Source organism: Aplidium turbinatum, chromosome 12, assembly GCF_918807975.1.
Source record: "Aplidium turbinatum chromosome 12, kaAplTurb1.1, whole genome shotgun sequence".
NCBI classification, from domain to species: domain Eukaryota; kingdom Metazoa; phylum Chordata; class Ascidiacea; order Aplousobranchia; family Polyclinidae; genus Aplidium; species Aplidium turbinatum.
The window spans coordinates 13,602,570-13,628,630 of NC_137483.1; the positions used below are offsets into that span (position 1 = coordinate 13,602,570).

General features: G+C 37.2%; 1 protein-coding gene across 1 annotated transcript; it reads right to left on the reverse strand.

The window, feature by feature from the left end:
• Positions 1–319: 319 nt before the first annotated feature.
• LOC145780602 (rho guanine nucleotide exchange factor 12-like) lies at positions 320–14,257 on the reverse strand. Its single transcript, XM_082592228.1, has 11 exons — positions 14,150–14,257; positions 12,862–12,912; positions 12,174–12,259; positions 11,110–11,214; positions 9,428–9,477; positions 8,516–8,573; positions 7,797–7,930; positions 7,368–7,436; positions 3,953–4,054; positions 1,782–1,863; positions 320–423 (listed from the first exon to the last, which is right to left on the reverse strand). The coding sequence occupies exons 1-11, from the start codon at positions 14,167–14,169 to the stop codon at positions 320–322; spliced, it is 861 nt and encodes a 286-aa protein (XP_082448354.1). The 5' UTR covers positions 14,170–14,257.
• Between the last annotated feature and the right edge of the window lie 11,804 nt (positions 14,258–26,061).

Below are 26,061 nucleotides of genomic sequence, written 5' to 3' on the forward strand. Positions count from 1 at the left end.
CTGACACCACTGAAGGCGACAGTAAATAAAAAAAAATGGTGTAGCGAATAGTATTCTGTGATATACAGCAACCTAGGTTTTGGGTTGAAAAAACTTTAGAATTATGTCCCAGGACAACAATGTTGTCGCAGGCTATGTCAGAACCGTGCAAAATCACCAATAAACGTTGATTCAATGTCTATATGAAATCACCGTGATAGCAAAATCCCAGATAGCAAATCGGTCGTTTTTTGCATAGATTCAACGTTTGAGACGAATCAATGTAAAAAACGACTGACTTGCTGCCTGGGATGCAGCCGCATTGAAACTTAACTTGAATTCACATGATTTTGAAAATGAAGTTTACCTCTGCAGTTTCTGAGGGATCGCAATAGTCCATGTCAATCAATGCCACTTGGTCTTCACTGTTCGGTTCAGTTGGCTCTACAATGGAATGGATACATCTTATAAGAAGTCATTTGCTACAACATTTCTACCCAACAATAATCTTTATTCTACTACGGCTGAAAACTAATGACTGAAGTATAACAACAAAGTACGTTAAAGGTGAGAAGATAGCACATATTAATAATGTAGCTTCGATAAGAAAACACTTTTGACTTTGATTTCATGCCCTCGCAAAACATGCGTTCATAGAAAATAAACTGGCTTGATTACTGCACCTGAATATATACAGAAGTAATAATAGCCTGCTCACAAGAGCAGCTGTAGCATTGTGAAATAGGCTAGGGAGGCCAGTGTGGGACGGATAAAGCGTTGATTACCTGCCTTTAATTCATTGTCTAACTCTAACAGCAATCACTTTTTATCACAATCATTCATTCACAGAATTACACAACTGAACAGCTAAACAAAAACTGCATGTTCAATAGTTTGTCGTCTAACTTTCACTGCTTGCTTAGTTGGCAAGAATCACTAAGCGCGCCTTTCAAGCAACAGGCTTACACGATGATCCGTTACGCAAGTACACCACTATGCTGGTATAAATTGAAAATCGTTTCCTGACACGATGCAGTTATTCAGCAGTTAAAGGCTGTTCGGGAGCTCTATACATCGGATAATAATAAAACTGCGTAAGAACGCGATTAGAAAGCCGTGGTAAAGTATACGCTGGTCGTTTAGTTTAAAAGTTGAGTATCAACACGGGGTTGGCCGAGAAACAGTACGTTTTCACTACGGAATGATTTACTCAGCTACGCAGCAGCAACAACCTAAAATTTCGTTCGCAATGAAAACTGCTGAGCTTGTGTTCAACGATTTCCTATCGCCAGTTCAACTGCTGCTGTGTGAATGGGGCCGGATACCTCTATTAATTGCGTCACAAGCAAAAGAAGTTGCTGTCGTAAAACAAGTCAGTTGGTCGGCTTCAAATTCGGAAATTTTCAACGCTTCGACGTACGATAACGTTTAAAAGACCTCCCGTTGTCGATGTCCCAAGCTGTGACAGCTTTGTAAAGTGATGATGTGAAGTGTTTCACCGGCAAACCATAAATAGCAGCAAGAAGTCAAAGAAACTATGATCACTACGTTTTTCCTGCCGTCAAGGTAGCTTGGTTGGTACAAGACCAAAAATACAATAAAATTACAGAACTGAACGCAAACAATGGATTAAACAGCTGAAAATAAGCATGTGACAAAAACTGCTAGCCGCAAGTCAGTGAACTGTCGCTACAGATACGTCACTGGTATAAGAATTGACATCCATTTGTGAGAAACTTAACAAAATAAAAATTCTTGGTCATATACAATTTTTAACGCAAGGTCATGGAACTTGAACTTACTAGAAGAATCTTCTGGCTCAGTATTCGAAGAAGCTGTTGCATCAGAAGGCGTCTCTTCACTTTTCTCACGCATGTTTTCAGCCTAATGAAATGTAAAAAGTAAATTCATCACAATGAAAATAAACAGAAAAAAAGCTCAGACAGTAAAATCCGCCACTTTTACATTGATTCAACGTCTGTAGACGTTGAATCAATGTGAAAACGACTGATTTTGTTGTCTGGAAGACTGTCGCATAAAAATTGCCAATAAAGGTATGTCTTCATTCTTCAATATGCCACAATACAGACTGGACCTACTGTAGTTATTATCAATGAAAGCAAAAAGGAAAAGTGTTCGTTTTAGTTGGAGATGATTGCTTCACCTAAAGTCGAGCGCCACCCCAGGCAGCAAATCAGCCGTGACGTTAAACCAATATAAAAGCGGCTGAATTGCTGTCTGAAACCTGCATGCCCGAGAAATCAGACTCCTTGACTGATGTTCGAAAGGACGCTGGTTCGACAACTGCCGCGAGCACGTTGGTGTGTTTGAGCAAGACACTTGATCACATACTTGACGTTAGACACGAGTTTGATATATTTCTTTGCCTTCTAATCAGTTGATGAAGTCTTAAGAAACCAAAAACAAAATCCTAGATACTAAGATAGCATACATACATTTCACACAAAAAATAGGCTGCATACAGCCTTTATAGTTTCCTTTTTTATATCGATGCAACTATGTAAAAACGGCAACTTTTGTTGGCTGGAATTGTCACATAACAAAACGAATTTGTTTTATTTCGCGTTGCCAATAAAACATGTACATACAAGGACAAACACATGAGTCAAAAAGAAAACAAACGGAGACAGGCGGTTCAGTAATCATTGATCGGAACATCATAAAAAATTAGTTCGACTCGCAGACAAAACAATGGCGCCGCGAGTGACCACATTTTTAAGATATTTAGCGTCGTTAGGTGGCAGTTACGGGAATAAAAAAGATGCAGGAAGTAATAGCAAAAACAAGAAACAAGGCAAAATGGAGGTAGTTCATATGGGAGGCCACAGCTGATCAAACATGATTAATCTGTTGAAGAAAAAGGTAGCAGTAACATCATAACGCAGGGGTTCTCAACCTTTTTACGATCTCGTACCACTTGGACGCTCTGTACTGCCAAGCGTACCACATCTTGCAGAACAACCAATTCGATCAAATCATATTTTATTCAGAATAATAATAGTGGCCTACTGAAATAGCACTAAAGCACAACAACTAAATTTAATGAAATTTTTATTTACTGTCCATTAATTGGTCGATGCGAATTTGCCAACAGCGCATCGAAAGTCATTTCCAGGCGCATCTAGTCGGTTTCGATTTTTTGACGTGATGTTGATGTTCATCATGACTGAAAACCCTTGCTCGCATTCCCACGTGGATGGGAAAATCAGTAGCGGTGGAGCAGCATATGAAGCTAGCGTTGAATATTAAGAGGCGATACTGAGCCAGAAGTTTATTGGAGAACATGAACATTCCTTGTAACTGTTATTGAACATTTTATTCCGATGTATTTTAGCTTATAACTTGCATTATTCAACGCTATTTGTAGCTTAAGCTATAAAACAGATGATATCTATCAAAAGCAATCATTTGACATAATTAACGCCCACTGTCCCACAGCGTTGTACGGCTTTTCGAAACAACTGTGCTCCTAGTTGACAATTGACATGACCTGTATTCTGAAGATCGTAATGATACGAAACAACAAGAATAGGTTTCGGGATTTTTTTTTTTGTAAACAAAACCAGATAAACAAAATATAAAGTTGTGAATCAACGTTTTTGTGAAAAAAACGGAAGCTACCCGCGTACGACCTGAAAAACCTTCGCGTACCACTAGTGGTACGCGTACCACTGGTTGGGAACCCCTGTCACAACGCAACAAAGCGAGTGCTTAGTTGAACTTTTAAAAATAATCACATGGGCTTTCAATAAATAATCACTAAACTGAACTAGATTGCAGTTACCAAAGCACACGATAACATCATCACATCCACAACTGCCAGCAACAAGCTATATAGAATAACATAGCATCCCAGATACTAAAATCCGACATTTTACATTGTCTCGGGCGTTGAATTTATACAAAAACGAAAGATTTCGCAACCTGAGATTGCAACGACAAGATAACCTACCTTCCACAGCTGCTTTCTAAGGTCTTGCATGAGTTTCTGTGCCGATTCAAGATGTTTGAGAATTTTTGAATCAGGATTATTCGCGTATTCGTCTTTAATTCTCTGTTAGTTAAAATTAGTTATATAGGCTACCAAAAATACTTGCAAAAATAAACAAGCAGTAGGCATGCACATTTTCTGCAGGTGCTCTTCAACCAATTACAGGGCACGGATTAGCCACTCCAAATCGCTGCAAATAATGCAAACAACAAAAGGTTATCACTGAATGTGGGGTGAAAGCACCTATCCCACAATCAGAAGGTTGATGGTTCAATTCCTATCAAAATGGTAACAGCGGATTTGATAAAAAGAAAAGAGTCCAGTAGCGTAGCCAGGAATTTTGAAAGGGGGGTTTTTGACCACCCAGCGACGGGGGGTCTGGGGGGCCTCCCCCAGAAAATTTTGAAAAATTACTTTGAATTTGGTGCATTCTGAGAGCATTTTCAACAAAATTGTGGGTACGAATATTCCTGTAATATGGTGCTGTCCGGTAGCATAGCAAAAGGATAAGATCAAGTTTTCTTCGGCATTTTTCGGAAATAAAGCTTAGTCTCTGTGTTTTCTTGTTGCTAATTCCTGGCTGAGATGTTTGGTATTGGCAAAACTCGCTCTTTTAATGCAATTTTGTTTAAAATTAGGCAAGTTTTTTTTAGACTGAAAGCATTATTCTCAATATCGTGACGTCATACGCGTGCCAAAGGGGGGGGTTGTAACCCCCAAAACCCTCCCCTTGGCTACGCCACTGAAAGAGTCTGAGCTGCCTTCTACGGCTCCTTCACGTGTTGCATCTGCTACTAAGGCAGATTACATTGCACTGTACACATGTAATTGCGCACAAAAAATCGCGACCGACTTTATGCTTTCATCGCTGAATTAATCCACAAAAACATAGCATTAAAACATAGCAAAAACATAGCAAGTTATTAGCTAATTAATAGCTTTTCCAACTTTTGATCATCAAACTTATTGAATTTTATCAAATACACACACTTCCTCGTTTGATCCTTTGGGGCCACAACTACTGATGTGAGAGTAGCAAAGAGCAGACAATCGCTGTTCTCATCACCCTAAACATGCAGACTTTCTGCTCCATTGAGTAGACGGAGGATGATATAATTGTTGATGATAGGAACTACAGCCTGTTCATCAGCCAGGGGCTCTATCCACTTTTAGAATTCGGGGGGGGGGTGATTTTTGGACAGTGGGATAAAATCGTCATAGTTATTTCGACTTCTGGGGGGCTACGCCCCCCAGACCCCCATGGTCGCGTCGGCTTCATTGATCATCAACAGGCATTGGGTTTCCAAATCGTTTCTCGAATTGCTGTTGTTTTTCTTTTATTGATGTTTGATCACAGTTCTAAATTGTCTTGGATTTGACGCTAGACAATGAAGGGACCTTCATTGAAGGTATTAAGGAAGAGTTGGACCAGGCCACTGGCCACGGCACTGCAGTAATGAAGAAACTGCAAAAACATATTTGAGACTTGTGCTGATTTTGAAGCCTTTGGCACTTATGGAGCAATTTAGTATCACGTAGCAAGGAGAAAAGCTTGACATTGACTCTTGTGAAGAGCTGTTTCAGACCCTGAAAATCACTCGAAAGAAATATCGTGATTTGGAGTTTGAGAACAATTACAAAATAGCAGTTTCACTTCCGGAAAAATTTGCTGCTAATTTTATCACGCCTTTGCAAGCACCGCGGCAAAGAAGAGTCCCTGAAAGATTGGGTGGAGACTCCATGGCAACTATATTGCAGACACTCAACTGTATTATAAAATAAGTTACTTTAGAATCAGTTCATGGACAGAGTTATCTCTGAACTGACCAAACGGTTTGAAAGTAGCCTGAATTTCGATTCGGCAAAGTAGGCTATAAAGAACTTGCACGAATTTTCAAGACCGCTTAGTTCCTGAAATGGTCAAAAATTATCCAGAGCTGAATAGACAATCGATGAGTTATTGCTTCATTCAGCAAGGCAATAGGAGCAAAATCTCTGTAGGCTACGATGCTAAAAGAGCTTACCAGGCATTGTCCAAGTTGGAAAAACCTCTCTATTCTCAAATACTCCAGCTGATTAAGAACCTCTTAATTTGCCCAGTAAGCTCTGCTGCTTGTGAGAGGTCGTTTTCCAATCTTCGTAGATTGGAAACCTGGCTGAGAAATACTTTGGGACAGGAAAGGTTGAATGCTGCATTGTTTGCAACATTTACCAAAATATTCTTAAAGACATCAGCATAAATGACAGTGCTAATGAGTTTGCAATGCCCACTATCGTAAGACGCAATATGTTCGGTTGTAACAAGTTCTTGTGATATGTTTGAAAGTTAGTATTTTTGTCATAAATTTGCTATTCTAGATTCTAGAGAAGGAGAGGGCAAGAAGAAAAGTATAACTTCTGTTGTTTTTTTTGGAAAAACTAAGTAACTTATTCATTGGAAGGTCATATAGGTTCGAATCCCGCTGGGGCTGGGGGTAGCCTACCAATTTTTCTTTGCTTGTTTCTTAATCATGCAGCAGTCATTCACAAGAGCACTGGTAGCATTTTTATCTCCATGATTTATTATCTGTATATTATGCTGTTAGCAGCTAATTTACCGAGGTCCGGTGATTGTTTAATAAACTTATTAGGCTACCAGTAGCCTACCACTAAAATTGTGTATAAAAGTATGCATCTCCCAATGTTCAAAATCGTACAAAATTTGATAAAATTTTGATTTATCCCTCCCAATCCTCAATTAACTTCGGCACCACTGTCGGAAGGGCATTTTTGGGTAAGCAAACCTCGTTAAAACTCCAGAGTGTAAACGCCTGGCTCGTAGTTTAGGGTTGTCAAATCAAAAATTCAAAAAAGTGACAACAGCCGAAATATTTTTTTCAAAATTTGATCAATAAAATATCACAAAACCTTTTCAAAGCCAAATGAGTGGGGGGAGGGGTGATTTTGCATTGCTCACCCCCCCACTCCAATGAGTGGGGGGTGATCACCCTCCTCACCCCCCTTGGATAGAGCCCATGTCATCAGCAACACACTGTGAACAAGATGGTTCTATTCATCGGTGTATAGTTGAGCGGAACATCCCACCTGCGTGAGAAATGGGTTAAGACGAACCTGTGGCTATCTGGATACCCATACAGATAATTAATGCGTTTTACATTGATTCCACGTCAGCAGACAGAGTACAGGGTGATGTGGGTGACTATTTACGTTTAAAATAAAGTGACGCAGCCCGCTTATATTTAGTCTCACTGTGATTCAGTTTCGTTTCACACTGATTTTGTAGTACAAAAGTGTGGCAAAACTGTACTTCAATAGCCTTTGTTAGAAAGCTCTTCTCGCAGCAGTTCAACAGTAAAAACTGCAACCACAGACTTACCTCAAACTCTGTAGTCTCTTGATCCAACATCTTTTTTATAGTTTCAACTTTTTGGTCGTAAAAAACGTGCTGAAAAAGTATATTACGGTAAATCATCGCTGCAAGGGGTAAGTTCAGACAAATTCAGTATAACTAATAAACTACGTTATTTCAAACAACTCAATAACTAAGTTTCTGTAATGCCTCTTTGGTGTACTGCAAGGTTAGAGCAAAGCACGCACACAAGCATAGATTCTTTTAATGAGGTATGTGCCTTGGAAGATCTATTTTTACTTTATGAGAGGTAGCAACAAGTAGAAAGTCCACGACAACAAATGCATGGCAAAGTGACTCACCACTAAATTGAGAAAATCAAACTTTTGAAACCGAAGACGACAAACTAACGTTGAACTTGCTTTTAATGTTAAAAATCCTCAAGAGCTACCACACCTTAGAAGTTGAAGACGCCGCCGCTTGGTCGCTTGGAGTTTGCGGATTGGAGGACTTTGACGTCTCGGCGGAAGATGTTGCTGCAGCGGAGTTCGACGGCAGTCCAAGAAGTGTAAGTGCGACATACGTATCACCTGAATAGAAGAATGACTAATTGTATTCGCTGAACGAATTTGCAATATTGATTCAACAAACAGAAACATGTTTTATCATCACCGATTGGAAAAGAAACTTTTTCGCACTCAACACCATATAAAAACACGCATTACTAAGTTACTAATGCCTAACACGTTACCAAACACAAGTTACTAAACACGCATTACGCATTACTAATGCCTATGGAGCTTGAAAAACAGTTATGGAGCTTCGGGTTTAACTAGAAGGCAAATGTGACTGAAAACAACCCACTAATCATGCATTCAACAAAAATGCCGTATTTCTATAGCAAAACCATAAGTAAAAGGAAAGGCGAATTTCTACATCTTGTTTGCCCTATCCCACTAGTTATCTCCTTTTTTAGAGGTTGCTGATATAAATAACCAGTAAAAATTAGGTTCACGTTTGATATAATATGCATCAATGATACAATAGCATAATTATTAGCTGTTATAATGATATCAAAGAAACCATGGATTGTGATTGCCATGTTTTAAGACAAAGAGCTGCTAAGAGCAAATAACTCAATCAATTATATAAAAACTAAATCAACGATGTGTTACCTTTTATAAGCCTGACAACTTCTAAATGGTTCAAATCTGTTACTGATGATCCGTTGACCTAAAATAAAACTTCCAGGTCAGTAATCGCTAGCCAAGGTAGGGTATCACAGCAACAGTATCCAAAATTAGAGAACGGTCGAGTAAGAGTTGTTTATGTGCCCAGGACACCGGTGAAAGGCAATGAGCGTACAATACGTCGCACACGTTCTTAACAACACACAGTTTGTGAAAGATTGTATGTCTAGCAAAAGCAAATAAATTTGACAACAACTTCTGAGCACTGGACAGCACGATGTGGCATAGATCTTTTTAATGCCTTTTGCTGCTTGATAAAACAAATATTTGAAAACAAAGTTTATCATAAAACCGTTCCCCATCAAGAAACTATACGGTACTTAATAATTTGGCATCGACGTCGATCTTGCAGTTCAACAGCAGCAATTGTTGAAGATAAATGACTCAGCTTGCAAACTTGACATTTTTACATCGTTTCAACGTCTCGCAACGACAAACAAGCGGTAACTTCATTTGAATGCGAGCAATGCAGGAAACATTGCGTAGATTTTTTGTTGGCAAAACATATACAAAATAAAACTTTCTGGAATGAGTTGTCACCCAGACAACAAATCAATCGTTTTTACATAGATTCAACGTCTGCAGACGTTAAATCCATGTAAAAAACGATTGCTTTGTTGTTTGGGAAAGCACAATAGCGGTACAATCGGCATACGCCAGACGGCAAGGGTTGTAAACTTGTAAAAATGCCAAGTCATAACAATGAGTGAGAAAAATAGATTGAAAGTTAATACGTAATAGGCTACCTTTTTCAAACCATTCAGAAACATTGCACATAAATTGCTACAAGAAGTCGCAGAGATTAAAAAGCATAAGAGGTGTGTTGCCGCAAATTACCTTTATTATTCTGTCTCCTTGTGAGACCCCAGCTCTAGCGGCAGCGCCATCTGTCACAAAAAGTTAAAAAATGAATTTATTTCATCCCTGTTATTGACATGTAATAAGCACACAACTAGGATATGTTTAAGATTATAAACTAGTGCAGAATATTATAGGTTGTTAAGCATCAGCACAGGGGAAAGGAGGCAATTAAAATATGCTTGACTGTTGCGAACAGTTTTTATAGTCAATAATTGCGGAAGCTATTCATTGTAGTTGATAATCGTAATGAGAAGGCAATTCTTCTGAAGCACATGTATATCAACAATCCATGAATCGTCTAATTCTAAACCAAAAGTTTCTCAAAAATATTTGCAATTTTTTTTTTGTCTCTGTTAGACTAGACCAAACTAGACATATTTAAATGACTCCGCCATCTCAGCTTTTGTGAAAAACAAGTCGAAATCCGCTTCCAGGTCTACATGCAGGACACCAACAATAAAATCTTCACTTGCTACGAGCAGTGTGCAAAGTCAGGGCGCTACATAATACATTAGAACTGAATTGGCATTTATACGTTAAAACAATGAAAAAAATCGATCCGCTCCCTCCAAGCCAATGCAAGGCTTGCCCATGGTTTTAGTTCAGGCAGTGTCCTTCAATCACCTACAAGGCGTAACATGACTCAACTATGCCCCTAGCAAAAGCTCTGAGATGCAAATCAAAGGTCGAGAGATGAAGTTGTTTGAAGCAACCATGATGAGATTTTTCGTTAAAACGGTTAGCAAAACTTTCCAAATTTAGCAAAGCATCATGTCGTGGCCACAGTTATGAACCGAAAATGGATCTGGACACGCCTATCGAACGCGCACAACGACCAGTACCAACATCACAAGCCGTAGAAAATTACCACTTACAGCACAAGTGTCATGTACACACTCGCATAATATCATATTCACTGATAGTGTAGAATAGCAAACAAGTTTTAAAAAGCAAGATATTTCGCTTTACTTATAACAAATAAACTACAAAGCAGCTCAATAAAATCACGGTGTACACTGTACAGTAATTGAAATGTAAAGTAGCCTATGTTCTGAACAGCAAAAGCCGTTCATCTGCTTCATTACGCCGGATCAACGCTTGAAATGGCGTCGGTTCAACACCTACCAAAAGCAGGGTCTGCTACTATTCGGTGAGTCCGATTCGGTGAGTTCCTAACCTCTAACCCTAACCCCAAACCCTAAAACGGCAATGATAATTAGGCTACGGTACCCGATAATTTAAAAAAAAAATTGAAAAAATCCCCCGTTAAGGGATCGGACTCACCGAATCGGACTCACCGAATCAGACTCACCGAATCAGACTCACCGAATCGGACTCACCGAAACGGGCCATTCCGATTCGGTGAGTCCGATTCGGTGAGTTCCTAACCTCTAACCCTAAAACGGCAATGATAATTAGGCTACGGTACCCGATAATTAAAAAAAAAAATTGAAAAAATCCCCCGTAAAGGGATCGGACTCACCGAAACGGGCCATTCCGCCAAAAGCATGCGCATGTGCACTACGCATGCGCACTATAGCAAGGCACTTGAATACACGCTTAAAAGTGGGCACAGATTGCGTTCCAGTTCACTTAATCTAAATCGACCAGACGAAAGCTTGGAGGCGACAAAAATTGGCTCTATACAGGAAACGTACCTTCTTTAACTGACTGTATGTAGACCGGCTTGTCACCACTCACGGTCAGGCCATAACCTTTCTCATCTCTCTGGACAACGACACACTTCATCACTAAGCTGGGACCTGGTACATGAGATAAAAACAGAAAAAAGTCGTTCACACAGGGTCTGGTATTATTTCTTAAAAACTCTGTATTTATGTCCGGGGTAAAAATAAGATTTAATGCAACAGGCAAATGACAATGCTACTCATCTTTGATAAATATCAAATTTATAAGATTTATTCTAGTGAGAATGCTTACGCAAAAATCACACAACTATAATGTGAACTTTTTGTTATAAACGTTAGGTCAATTTTCAACGGAAGGCTATTCGCTGAAAAAGTTGTGTGCAGTCAACAGGTTTTATAACTGGGCATAGGTTGTGCCCATGCAAATATAAAGTGCAATGTTCACTGAAATAAAGACTTAATTAAACCGCTTCAAGGGTGAGGACAGTTGTAATGCTAACAACACTAAACTCAAACAATTATGCATGTCTGGATCTGGTGGCAATTCAATACAATAGGTTTGGCTGTAAACAATTTTTAAATTCTTTTACACAGTTGGAGGAACAATGCCAACAATCATTGTTCTAGGTATGCTGTAAATTACTCAGGCTGTATTAGTGTATTATCTAACCTTTATCTGAAGTGTTAACAATAAAACAAGGCTCCATAATGTTTTTTAAACGCCAACGCACTTTTTTGGTCCTGTGACAGACTGTCATCTATACATATTCCCCAACCGGGTAGAATCACACAAAAATTCGGGTATTTATCAATTAGTCTCAGTAGTATTTTCTTCTTAATTTAGTTTACTCATTGCTACATGAATTTTACTTGGGGGGTGGGGACAAAATTGTCCCTGTTGAGAATCCTTGTGTTAAAGCATTAAACTAGCTAAAAATCGGATACCAATCTAAAAGCTAAAATCGATCATTTACAAATATTTTTCATGACATAACATCAAAGCAATCTTTTATAACTTTACATGTAAAACATCAGTAGTTCAATTTTTGTATTGTTACTTAATACTTATGCACCTTGGTTATCACTCATATCAGAAAGGTCAGAAAGTTTTCCATTTCCTTCGATCTTCATAGGCTGCCCAATGTATGCTTTACTTAACCTAAATAAACAACAAAGCACAGGGTAAAATATAGACAACCCTACTCTTAACATTTAACAATCATTATGATATGTGTGCAAACTTGACACATGTGATGCTTCAAATCATGCACTCTCTGTTACATGGTCAAGAAAAGATTTTACAGTCAGAAACAGCAAATTGAAACATGCAGTCACAGCAAAAACTTGACATTGAAGGCAAACTACACAGTATAAAATGTGAAGTTATCACGATATCACATATCAAGACAGTCACTATTTTTCTATACAGGTAGTAAGTGCAATAAACTGTGTGTTCTTACAAGATCAACAATAAACATTTCCTGCAAGAATATACAAAAAAATGATATGTTTTATTTAAAATATAAATTAGCATAAGAATTATATGGTACAGACAATCTGGTATTGCACATGATATTTCTGTGATGTAGAAGCCTCGAACATGTGATGGACAATCAGTGGATCCAGGATTAATCGCCCTCCCTAAAGTACAGTCTAAGGCTACTTGTGGAATCTACCCCTGCATACAATAATTCTACCATACAAATATGTCTGTGTTTTTATATATAATGAGGCTATTTGAATGCTACACAACATACAAACCTATGTTCTTTATGATGGTCTTTGCTCCCCCCAGCCCTTTTGTAGCTTAGCCTGAAAAAAAAACTAAAATGACAACAATAGTGCATAAGAAAATTGTTATTTTCTTCACACTTCTATCATTTGCTAAAACCAACTTAGGAGACCCTTAGTTACGAAACAGTTTTGTTAAAGTAAACACAAATTCATAAATTTCTGCAATAAACTTTCCTAAATACTCAACAATGATAAAGCTTTAGTAGAGAGTTTGCTTTGCTGAACCATAGAGAAATAAAACAAAGTAACTTCAGCGGGTTTGTGTATGTAATCATGTTAAACCCGCTGAAGTTACTTTGTTTTATTTCTCTATGGTTCAACTTAACAATGAATTCTACAATACACATGTTTGATCTAGAATTGATCTGTTTTAACAAATAAGCATTAGAGGACACAGTATAGAGAAATAGTTTTCATGCATAGATAAACCAGTAGGCCTACTTGGTAGGCTATGCTATTTACAAAACTTGTGTTTTAATAAAGTATGGGCATTCCATAGTCAAAATCATCTAATTATTAATATTTTTTCATGACAATAAAGCACTACAATTATGCAAGAAAAAATAATGTTCACATTTTAGACAAAGCCCAAGACAGTTAGAAATAACTATATAAATCACATGTTCAAAAAAAAAAATACAGCTTGCTACGATATTTTAAATGGTGCACAGTAATTGAACTTTAAAATTTTGTCAGAAATATTCAGCTCTAATATTGGTGGCTTTTTAAGTAAGAATTAATATCCAGAAACGCCTGAATATGTTGCATGACTCAATCCTAGGGCAAAATGGTTGAAATGCTTTGGTAATCCATGAAAAAAATGAGAACAATATGCAAAAACTAAGGTCATAAACTTTTTCGGCTTCACGTTTGTTTACTCAGATTGATTTGATCCTACTTTTACATAACATAACACTCTTCAGTAACCTAACTTTACATTTCAGAATAAATACTATAATACATAGGTAGGTACTAGGTATTGCATCTCAATGTCAAAAAAAATACAAAATTACATCAAGAGCTTTTGAGATATATTTTGTATGAATTTTTTTTGGCGTTTTACACCCTTTTAGCTGTTTAAGAACAGTGAACTGTTGCAAATGTATTGAAGCAAAATTCATTCTGTTTTTGCAATGATTGAAATTTTTATCAAATACTGTAATGAAATCACTATGGAAAGAAAAATTTTAAAACTGCAGCAGCTTTCCTTTTAATTTAAAAATAAAACAAATATATACAAGACAGTGTGAATTACCTTTCTGCTAAGCTCTCCATATTGTGCAATAAATGGATAATTATAATTTACAACAACCTCTTAAATGATTTACTTCTTAAGTTTTACAACTGACACACATAACTGTTTTCTGAAGACAACAAAATCTTATGAATTCAGATAAAATAAAAACAAGATTAAAATGAAGAAACTTTAGTCTTTAACCAAGCTGTTTTGGTAGGTACCGGTATTAAAAGTACCGTATACATATACATTTGAATCAAAAAAGGTTACATTACCAACACATTCTATTTGCAGCTTGATTGTGCTTTAAATTTAAAGTAATTATATTATTTATTTGACAACACTGGGAGAGCTAACTAAAAAACGTGACTGATGAAAGCAAATAACCCATGTTGGTGTGCAATCTACTGCAAGCGAAGATGGCGATTGAATATATAACATATGTAATAAATCACATATAGTTATTACTATCTGAAGCCTTTACAAATTGTTTCACCTAACGGATCATCAGAAGGTCTGAAAAAACATGCAACCAGTAAAGAATCGATAATTCTGAAAAGATATTAAATATTACAACTGTAATTTAATCTGCCAAAAAAAAACTCTAAACCTGTACTTCTTGAGAAGATATTAAATATTACAACTGTAATTTAATCTGCAAAAAAAACCTCTAAACCTGAATTCCTGAAAAGATATTAAATATTATAACCGTAATCCAATCTGCAGAAAAAAACTTCAGAATCACTAAGGACAACCTCCATCCGCCACGACAAAGTTTCAATCAATTTGTCCCAATGGAAACCAAGCAACATGATGGCAACATCTATGACATCACAAAGAAGCAAAATGCTTGTGTGATGATCGGCGCAACCTGTAGTAATCTGAACAAAATGAATAAAAATTGTTTTTAAACCTGTAAAAATTAAATGAAATTTATAACCTGTAAAAATCAAATGAAATTTAATTTTTTTTCAAAATTATAACCTGTGAAAATCCCAAGGAATTGTGATGATGTGACCTGTAGTGACCTGAACAAATGAAATGAAATCTGTTTATAAACCTGTAAAAATTAAATGAGATTTATAGCCTGTAAAAATCAAATGAAATTTTTTTAAAAACCTGTGAAAATCAAAAGGAATTTATTTTATTTTGAAGTAGGCCTACTTGAGTTTAAATTTGTTTCTATGACGACATTTGCCGACCAGTTCCGAACGCTTGTTCAAAAGGTGGCCACTATCAGCCTTCAGAATGGCCAGCTTTTCAGCCAAACATAGGCCACAATTGTTACGACCACCACCACTATAAGGTCGAGCACAGCTGTGGATGGACCAAGTTATTTTAGGATCAACACCCTTGTCCTTAAGGTCCCAAACTGCCTTGGATAGTTCGGTGCTGTTTCGTTTAGACATATCCATGAAGGTACATTTATGGTTGGAAAAACGTTTTTTAAAAGTAGTTTCGCAACAACCAATGTAATTAAGAACCTTCGGGCTGTTATCAATGGTAGCTTTGTAAACAACGGCCTTCTGCAAGCATTGCCCATTCAAAGGACAATCTGGCCTCACTCTACAATTGCAACCTCTCTACAATACAATCACTACATATAATAATTTATTATAGAGTGGTTTGCTAAAACTTTGTGATGACCAGTGCAAAAATTACAATAAAAATCTATACATGTTCACATTACAGTATTTTAGCGTTGTTGCTGGGACTATTTGAGTGTTTGAAACAAATATTTTAAAAGTAGACGTCCATTCAATAAAAAACTTCTTTACTTTTTTTCATTAGAATTTAAGAAATATCTTAAAGCTTCAGACCTTTACCCCTTCAGGCATGCCTTTTAAGTGTCCTGCCAAAAACACAGTCACATGCTCTTGAGTGGTGTCGAACTGGCACCCTTTCGAGTACCAATCCAGGATTCTCACCACCCGGCAATGCAGCCGAATGCACTGCTTCTTAAGTAGTGTCTACTAAGTTTTAAAAGACGGTTTAAACTGTTTGCAAAACTTTTATCAACAATATCTCTCGTCGACGTGTGAGAAACTTTGCCTTGTTTGTGAAAAAATGTGGCAAATGCAAATGAAGAGAAACAAGTTTTAAGTACAACCATAAGTAGAGAAATGTTGGCATGTGGAGAAGCAGTAAAAACTTTAACATGGTCATAGACTTAACAAAAAGAAACATAAAGTAACTAATGAGAAAAAAAGGGTGAGGTTTACAAAAACAAGAGAATATGGAAGCAGTAGTGTGGATCTAGAAAAATATTTTGGAAGAAAAGCAATACACTTTTTCATCCAAATTAAGCATTGCAAAAAGAAAAATAAATACATTAACTTAAAAGCGTAAATGTTTCTCGGCAGCCGTTTGGTGTGTCCGAATAGTACCCAAAAGATTTTTACAAATTTTGTCTTGGTCACAAAGATAAGTTTTTTTGGAATACTTTAAAAGACACATAATAATCAATTACCCTCTTAAATTTAGGTAGGTGTGGTAGGTGTGGTAAGGGTTCAATAGGGGTTCAAAGGTGCTACTTGTACCACACACCAAAGGTGCTAAGGGTTCAAAGGTGCTACTTGTACCACACACCTACCTAACCCACACACCTACCTAACTTACCATTGTGGTTGACGTTGTAACTGAAGGAGTGAGGGAGGGCTTATTGAGTGAAATTTTGTATGCAGACGACCTGGTCTTGACAAGTAATAGTATGGAGGGACTGGAGAGAAAGTTTGAGAAATGGAGAGAAGCATTTGAAACCAAGGGTATAAAGATGAATCTTGAAAAAACAAAAGTGATGGTGAGTGGAGCAGAAGGAACGGTTGTTGAGAGCAAAGTAGATCCCTGTGGAATATGTGGCAAGAGAGTGATGAGAAATTCAATGCAATGCAAGGAATGTGGAAAGTGGGTACATGCAAGATGTGCTAATGTCAAGAGAGCCGCAACAAGATTGGCGAAGTGTTTTGTGTGTGGGAAATGCAGTAAAGGAAGGAATGAAGTGGAAGGCCATGATGATGAGTTCTGCCATGGCATCGAAACAGTGACAGACTTCTGTTATCTGGGTGATCGGATAGATGGAAGTGGTGGATGTGAAGCAGCGGTGACAACAAGGGCAAGATTGGGCTGGGCAAAGTTTAGGGAATGTGGGGAAATGTTGTATGGCAGAAAATTTTCACTAAGGATGAAAGGAAAAGTATATCGGAGCTGTGTGCGGCCTGCAATGCTATATGGTAGCGAGACATGGGTATTGAGAGAGAGTGAACTGGCAATCCTGAGAAGAACGGAAAGGTCAATGGTGAGAGCAATGTGTGGGGTGAAAACGAGAAGGGAAAAAAGGACTGAAGAATTGTTGGATATGCTAGAGATGAGAGAGACCATAGACCAAATGGCAAGGGCAAATGGAGTAAGATGGTATGGACATGTGATAAGGAGGGAGGAAGGAAGTTTTCTTAGAAAGGCACTAGATCTAAAGGTGGATGGGAAGAGGAAACGCGGTCGTCCAAGAAGAACGTGGAAACAACAAGTGAAGGATGAATTTAAAAAAGTCGGACTGAAGGAGGAAGATGCAAGGGACAGGGTGAAATGGAGAAGAGGGATAAAAACAATTGCTGCGCGGAAACAATCGGCCACCCCCACTAGTGGGGAACAAACCGACGATGGATTATGATGATGATGATGAAATTCACTACTAATTAGAAATGTAAATTTTTGAACTACTGGCAGGGGGCTTCTGTTGATGCAAGGTACTATAAGTTTCCAAATTTTTTTGTTAATTTTAAAGTAGAGCCCTGTAAGTGCTTTACACACATAGAAAGTATATTTTACCTTGTTAAAGGTTTTTATGTGGTTGTAATACACAGTAAAAATATCAAATTTGGAACAAATGTGAGTTCTTAGAATTTTCTGCAAACTTGTACTTTGGCTTGGTGTGAAAAATTAGATTGTTGTCGTATTCAAGCCTATGCTCAGTTGTTGAAGATTTAGATTAAGTGGACGAAAGGAAAAAAAGCCAATCTTTGTGTCTATCAATCTTCACTCTTCAGGCATGCTTTTGGTGTTTTGCCAAAGAATAGATTGATATACCGTACATGATGTGATTGGTGTATTACAAAATCCAGGTCAAGACCAACTTTCTTTTATAACACCATTCGTTAATCATGGAGCATTGTGATACAGGAATAAAAAATACATCAATTACTTCCTGTATTGATGCTTCGCAAAGCTGATACAAATATTCAATAGAAAGAGAATGATAATTAAAGTGATAAATATTACTGTAATAAATGTTCAACTAAAAAACTTCAATCAAAATTGGTCAATTTATCACTTGTTTTGTGCTGTCAAAAAATGCCAATGAATTTTTTTTATTATTTAACATAAAACTATGGAAAAGCTTTGCCTAAGTACTTGGCTGACAAACGACAAATCTTGTATGGTCAAGTCAGAACACGTAAAATAAATGCTTAAGTTGCTTAACATAACATGTATGAGTGATATATATATCCACAAAAATTAGGTAGACTAGTTAATTTTAGAAGTAACAAGCTAAACTGTTCAAAATGCTTTCTGTTGCCTTTTTTTAAATTGGGGAGCATCAATGTATCCTAATAATTTATCTAAGCTAACTGTGAATTAACTCACATTGGATACAAAAAACTGTTAACAGAGTTAAAAAACTTTCATAATGTACCAATGTAATACAAACAGTATATATAATTGATACTTTACAATGTAAATAATAATGACCTGTTTTAGCCTGATGCTGCAAGTTTGCTGTGGTAATAGCGTATAATTGATGCAATGATAGTGCAAAAAAAAATTGACATGCAGTGCTAAAAAGGCAAGTGATAACAACTGTGTGAACACCATTAAACACACTTGTATATTAAAATAAAAGCAAAAAATTCTTTAAACTTATTACTCAACTAACTAGGGTAGACTAAATTATTCATAACAAGTGTAAGTAACACCACCCCAACTTAATATACCCAAAACTAAAATGCTCATAGTTGGGCAATGGACAAAAACATCAATCACAACTCCGAGGTGCCATCACATAATGGTATGAAATAAACAATCAATTGTGGAGGACTTTTTTTCAGACAAAAGCAAGCCCTTTAAATTTTCCTGTGCCTATTTACAATGTCTCTTTATTAAATGCAACCAGGGTTGTCGGTATTTTACCTAACCCAAAAAAAACCAGGTGTTTTTTTTAAAGACCCACTTAAAAAAAAAAAAAAAACCAGAGCATCATATTTGTCCAATTTTTATTAGAAAATTGAAAAAATGATCAAAAACAGTACAAGGTACTTAAAACAAACTTCAAATTAGGACTTATGGATGTGGATCATGTGGTTGTGACGTAGAATTCCAAGGATAAATTGAGAACACATTGGATATTTCTGTACACAAAATCAAGTAATGCCACTTTGTAATTACACTAAAACTCATTTAATGCAAGAAGGCCTCATAATTAAACAGCCCTAGTGCATTTTTTATTGAGTAATGCCAGCATGTACTGTGAGTGAGAGGCACTTCATTGGTAAAAAGTAATTTTGAGGTAAAACAAACATGAATCTACCTTTTTTGCATCTCTTAAAAAAAAACGGGTTTTTCTTAACCCTGAATGCAACACCCTATTCATTCCAGTGCTGTGGTGGAGAGATTTTTCTTATTTGTCAAAGACATGCTAAAGCCAAAGCGATCAGTACTCAGCAAGTCGTATTTTAAAATGCTTGTGTTTTTGAAAGATAGGTCATGATCAATTTCAACCAAAATGTGCTTTCTATAAGCTAACAACATTGAAATGGCAGTGGAAACAAATGATATCATATCATTTACTGCAAAATATGCCTATGATGTAGTTACCAAAATTAAAATCTTAAATAAAAACATAACTAGTTTATCTATCGTCTTTAGTTGAAACAAATATTTCAGCAGTCATTCCCATGTTGCTAAAAGTCATCTAAAAAGTTGCTATTAGCTAAAGCGATACAAAAAACACATAATCTTACAATTAATGAAAAAGGGAAACATCTACCCTTGTAAATGTGTTTCAAACAAAAAGCATTTGTTTGCTACCGAAACAAGATATGTTAAGTTGAGGCGATGAGTAATACAGGCTTTTAAAGATGTACCGGTAGTCCGGTACCGTACATTTACATAACACCTTTCATGAACAAGATCATTGATTAATGAGTTAACTTTGGGCCCCTTTACCAATGTAACCTCATTCCACGAGTTCAGCCATTTGCAGGACTTTGGCTACAATCTGAATGGAAGTTTTATCAAATATATACAGCTGTAGAGAATCTTGACACGTCTGCGAGATGATCACCTGGTTTTTTTCACTAGAATGAATTTTAGCAGAGAAGTATTTACAGGTGGTTGTACCAATTAGGGTACCTCAAATTAAACTCAGATTGTACTGCATCAAAAACCTTAGTGAAAAAAAGCAAAATGCCGTCATGTAGGCTAAGATTGAAAAGAGAAAGCTGAACTTTCAACAGGGAAAAAAAAATTTTAATCACTTAAAAACTCTCATTTGTTTATATTCTTTCATTTATCGAAAATACAGATAAAACAACAAATTCCAGCGTCAAATAATAACTGAATATGTCAGTGCTACACTTCTAAATGTGTATTTTTGCACGGTGCAGTACTATATATATAGCCTACTTCTACACTGTTGTAGCCCAATTAATATAGAGCTTTACGTCTAGCCTAAATAATAATGCACTTTATACTATATTCTGACCAGCTCAAAATCAATTTAAGGTAGTCGATAAACTACACTTTGCTGAGCTACATTTTTTCGACATATCGTCTTCCTCTGATCATCCGGTTTAGTCTTTATTGACGTGACGTCACTTTTATATTTCTGAAGTATAACATTTCTAGAGTTGCCAGAGATGACAACAATGCAACACAGCAGAGCAAACTCATTTTAAAACAGGGTTGAAAGAAAAGGTTGATTGATTTTGTGAATCTTCACCCTTACTCCGACCAGTGCCGGTCTTTGGGGTGTGCAAACCGTGCAATCGCACAGGGCCCGCAATTTACTCAGAAAATGCAGTAATTTTGTCATTTCCAATGGAAAAATTCAACAAAGGCATTAGCAACAAGAAAACATAGAGAGCGACCTATTTCGTCCCCTGAACATTTCGTACCCAAACAGATCAAGAAAAAAAAAAACAACATAGCCGAAATCGCTGATCGGAGTTGCCGCAAATGTTTCAAAATTTCTCTCGATCTTTTCAGGGGACAAAATAGGTCGAAATTTGATTTTGTTACTCCGATTTCAGGGTACGAATTTTTCAGGGGACGAAATAGGTTGCATCCAGACTCAACATAGAGACATAGCTTTATTTCCGAAAAATGCCAAAGAAAGCATGATCTTGTCCTGTTGCTATGCCACCGGACAGCACCATTTTACAGTAATACTCATACCCAAATTTTTGTTGAACATGCTCTCAGAATGCACCAAATTCAAAGTAATTTTTCAAAAATTTCTGGGGGAGGCCCCCAGACACCCCGCCGCTAGGTGTCGCCTTCGGCGATCACGCCGTCATGCTTCGCCCGCCGACCGTCAAACCCCCCTCCCGTTTCAATCTACCTAGTTATGCTACTGAATTGGATCATTGCCATTGGGGCTCGCAAAGCATATTCCGCACAGGGCCCGAAATACCCTAACACCGGCACTGCTCCGACTGAACGATGTTGACAGGGAATTCAGGGGCGGCGCCAGCCAAAAATGAGTGGGGTGGACAAAAATATTTCGAGGTAATATACTACCGTAAAGGATGGTCACTAAGATTACCGATTGCGATGTGACTCACTGCAGCTCGTTTGTGAAATTTATTGAAAAATAAACAAAGGAAGTTGAAAGGGGGCAAAAGCTCGTTTTCCATTGAGCGCACTCTAAATTATGAACAAAAGAATAGAATGGGGCCAAACGCTCCCATACATTTTCTCTGCGGTCCATAGAATTGCCCACTACGATCTTGATGTTAGCAAGCTTGTCGTTATTTTATGTCATGGAGCTGCTGCAATGATAGGCGGCCTCATAAAAATTTATTGGGTGGCCCCTTAAATAGAATTTAAAAAACCTGGCTATAGCCTATTACCCAATAGTACCCATAGCCATAGGTTAAGAATCGTTGCACTAAAGTTTTATTTTGTGCTCGCAGGTCAGTTTAAAGGCTTTCACCAATTTTTGAGGGCCAGTATTATCGGCAATGTCTCGCTCACTGCTGATCTGCACCAGATGTTCAAGTCTTTGTGATGACATGTCAGGTTGCAGATAATAGTTTATTGTCTTAACTTTGCTGCGGATACGTTCACAAGATGCCACAGTCATGGGAAAAGTAGCAACAGTAGCAATAATAATTTGAAACAAATCGCTGTACAAATGATTTAAGATCGTTTTTGTCCACACAATTTCAAAAGTGAAGACTAGCACACAATCCGCTTTGGTGCTTTCAATTTCTAGTTTCCACTTGTGACAATTAGCTGGTGCTTAAAAAAAGAAGATCCTATTGCTGCCCAACCTGACTTTCATGGAAATTATAGAACTTGACTAAATATTCAACTTTAGGCAAATTTGATGGAGTCATGTGCGTGAAATAAAATGCAGCTGCATTTGACCTTAACTGACATGCTTGATCCGAGTAACGCTTTTTAAGTTCATTTAGCATTTTGTAAAAGGATAAAGAAAAATCTCTTAACTTTTCTGTAATGGATTCAGATTCACTCCACGGAAGACTGTTGCAACCTATCAATAATATCTGACCACCTCGGAAATGGCTTGGTGGGTAGCGGTATCGCTTAGCCGGTGTGGTGGTATTTATCCGCAAACAGCAATGAGTTGAAAACCAATTTGTTAAAATCTTCCTCTGAACGCAGTGAGTCAAATGCTCTTGTCAAGTCGTTGATAGCAGCAACCCCAGTAGTGAGATCCATTTCTTCACTTTTTAAATAATCTGAAACCTGTTTACTTAACGAAAAGCATTTATGAGGAATAAGACTAGCAGTAACAAATTCAGTTTGCTTGATGCGGAACAACAAACCAGTAGATACACCATTACCTTCGTTTGACATTTGTTGGAACATTTACAGCAATGCTGGATATAGGCTACATTAATAACAACATCCAAATCATCTGAACGTGCAGACCATGTAGGGGAGATGTGGGACCAATGATACAAGGGGACCAATACAACACAGCTCGTTTTTGATCCCTACTAAAAATTAACTTTTTTTTTGGTAGTTATTGGAACGAGATTACATAAACCTTCTTTGCCACGAGGTTTGAAAGTTAGGTTGTTGCAAATGCAGAAATGAGAGACAAAAGTATGTTTTTGGCAGGCAAAAGTAAAATGTAGTACTTCTGGAAAACTTTCAATATTATGTTCAAGTGTTTAAATAGCAAATGCTAAGTTTTTCATGTACTAGGTAGGAAGGTATTTTACAATATTGGTAGGCTTTATGAGAAATAATAAGTCGAGTTTTGTGAAACCATCGTTTAATTCAAAGTTTTTGAGATGGGGGAGTTTTGAGACACTGTTAATTGAGACCATGTCTCAAAGGTCCCTGTCTGAATTTGAAAGTATTTTTTGCAGAAAATGCCTATGTTAAAGCCATCCGAAGGCTTAAAAAGAAATTTTTCAAATGAAGCTTCAAATAATGCTTTGCATGACATTGTTTAATATAACTTATCTGTGAGAAAAGCTGCCAAAAACATAAATTTGATCATACCACTCTTGGCAGATACTTGAAGGATGGATGAAAAATGAGCCATTTTCTGAAGTGTTGTCACACTTCATTAAATTTATGAATTTCTCCAAATCAATCTAGGTATTTCTGGAAACGTAGCCTACAATGTGAGAATTCTGTAACTTCTGATGAGCATCACCAAACAGGAGAAACTGAGCCTTGTACCTCAGCTTCCTTACAAAAAAATGATTCGATTTTGTTATCTTCAATACGGCCATATCCAAAAGCAGTTGCAAAGGGAAGAAAGAGAAAATCACGAAGACGTAAATCAGTTGTGAAAATCTTCAGAATCTAACACAAGCAGTGTTGTGGAAGTTCATCTAGAAACTGACGTTGAGAGTGTTTGCACCGATACCAGTGATGTTTCATGTGAAGAAAATGCATTGCAAAATATAATTCCTGATTGTCTTTCTACTGGAACCTATGTAGTGGCCAAAGTTCATGCAAATGCAGATGTTAAATTTAAACATTTCATCGGCCGGCTAGCACATGGACCTGATCAAGATAATGACTATGAAATGGAGTTTTTAAAACTAAATTGAGAAAACATCGGACAAAATGAAGGACTGTTTTGTGTTCCCAGGAAATGAAAATGTGGCTTATGTGTCTCATTGTGATATTGTATGTCTTCTGCCAGACCCAACCTCTGTTGCCAAAACGAAACGCTTGTCTGGTGTTTTGAAATTTGCAATAAACTTGTCACAATATCACATTGCTGTCTGTGACAACCCCTCCCCAGCCAACTGTTACTGTTTAAACAATTTTGTATTGAATCAGCTTGTTCGTTCTTCCATCTGTCCATGTTCGTTCTAGAAACTTCTTGTTCTTTGCTTTTACACGAAATGCAATCTTTCTTCAGAAAAAGTACAGTTTTCGTGTAAGTAGTAAACCTGTCTCATTGGTCCCATTGGTGTGTTGCAAAGGTCCCACCCAGGTGGGACCAATGATACAAAAAAGTGAACTTTTAAAAAGTGAAATAATTTTTTAATCTGTGGTCCAATCCAAAGCCTTAGCTATGCATAAATACAGTAAGAAGATGTGCTTCCCTCAAACGCTTAAGTAGCCCTGTAGTGCGAAAATCACGCGCGACAACGGAAAAAATACCCATTTTGTTTCATTGGTCCCACATCTCCCCTAGTAGCCTATCAGATAACGAGTGCAATGCAATTTTTCCAGATGTGATTCCCTCTTTTTTCAAATGCTCTTTATACAAAAAATGTCTCTTGGGAGAACAGTCCATAAAGTATAGTAGATGTTACCAATTGTTTCAAAAATTGTTTTGACTGTCGCTACGTTTTCAACACCTTGCCCAAGCACAAGATTTAATCGGTGTGCAAAACAATGAAAATATACCGACAGTTTGGCACCCGCTGCAACTAGGTGTTGCTGTGTACCTTCATCCTTGCCTGACATGTTGGTGGCCCCATCAAAACCTTTGCCTATAAGGTCTTACAAAGCTTCTGTCTCAGCTGTGATAAAGCCATCACCTCAAAATGGTAAAATTATACTACAATCAATCAATACAACAGAGCGATAACAATGAAGATTCTTTATTTCTTCGTACGTCAATGCTGAAAAAATAATTCATACGTAAGAAGTTGAAATTAATTTATGACGCAGTTACTAGGCCCCCTAACCCCCTGCATACACCCCCAAGTTTTCTCATCGGATCTCGACGAATTACAAAATTGACCCTAAATAGGAGTGAGGTGGACATGTCCACCTCAGTCCACCCCGTGGCGCCGCTACTGAGGGAATTGCTTACGTCAAGATGTAGGCCTAGGGACAGTATGTAGGCCTAAATCAGTTCTGCATGATTTTTAGTATGCTTTTTTATAAAGTTGAGCGCTTCACTCAGGGATATCTTGACACTACTAATCTACTATCCCTGGCTTCACTAAACCAAAATAATTTAGAAGCAATGCAAAACATTTTCATCTTACGAAACTTTTTTTCCTTCCAAGATTCGTGTTTCTTCCTGTCAGTAACATTTAAATGCGAAAAAAAACTATCTATACCGAATAGAAATTTCAGCTGATTTTCTGTGAAGAATAATTTTGACCAAAGAATTTTGTTCAGCAAAGAACGTGATTTTAGTTACGGGGGCTCAAGACAAAGGGTAGGCTACCGGCATGATGTAACAAGATGAGACACAG

Excerpts from the sequence above, each read along its gene's own strand:
- LOC145780602 (XM_082592228.1), bottom strand. The coding sequence starts at position 14,169 with ATGGAGAGCTTAGCAGAAAG. Across the intron at positions 12,913-14,149 it reads ATGGAGAGCTTAGCAGAAAG|GCTAAGCTACAAAAGGGCTG; the intron begins GTAATTCACACT and ends TTTTTTTTTCAG. Across the intron at positions 7,931-8,515 it reads AGTTGTCAGGCTTATAAAAG|GTGATACGTATGTCGCACTT; the intron begins GTAACACATCGT and ends TCTTCTATTCAG.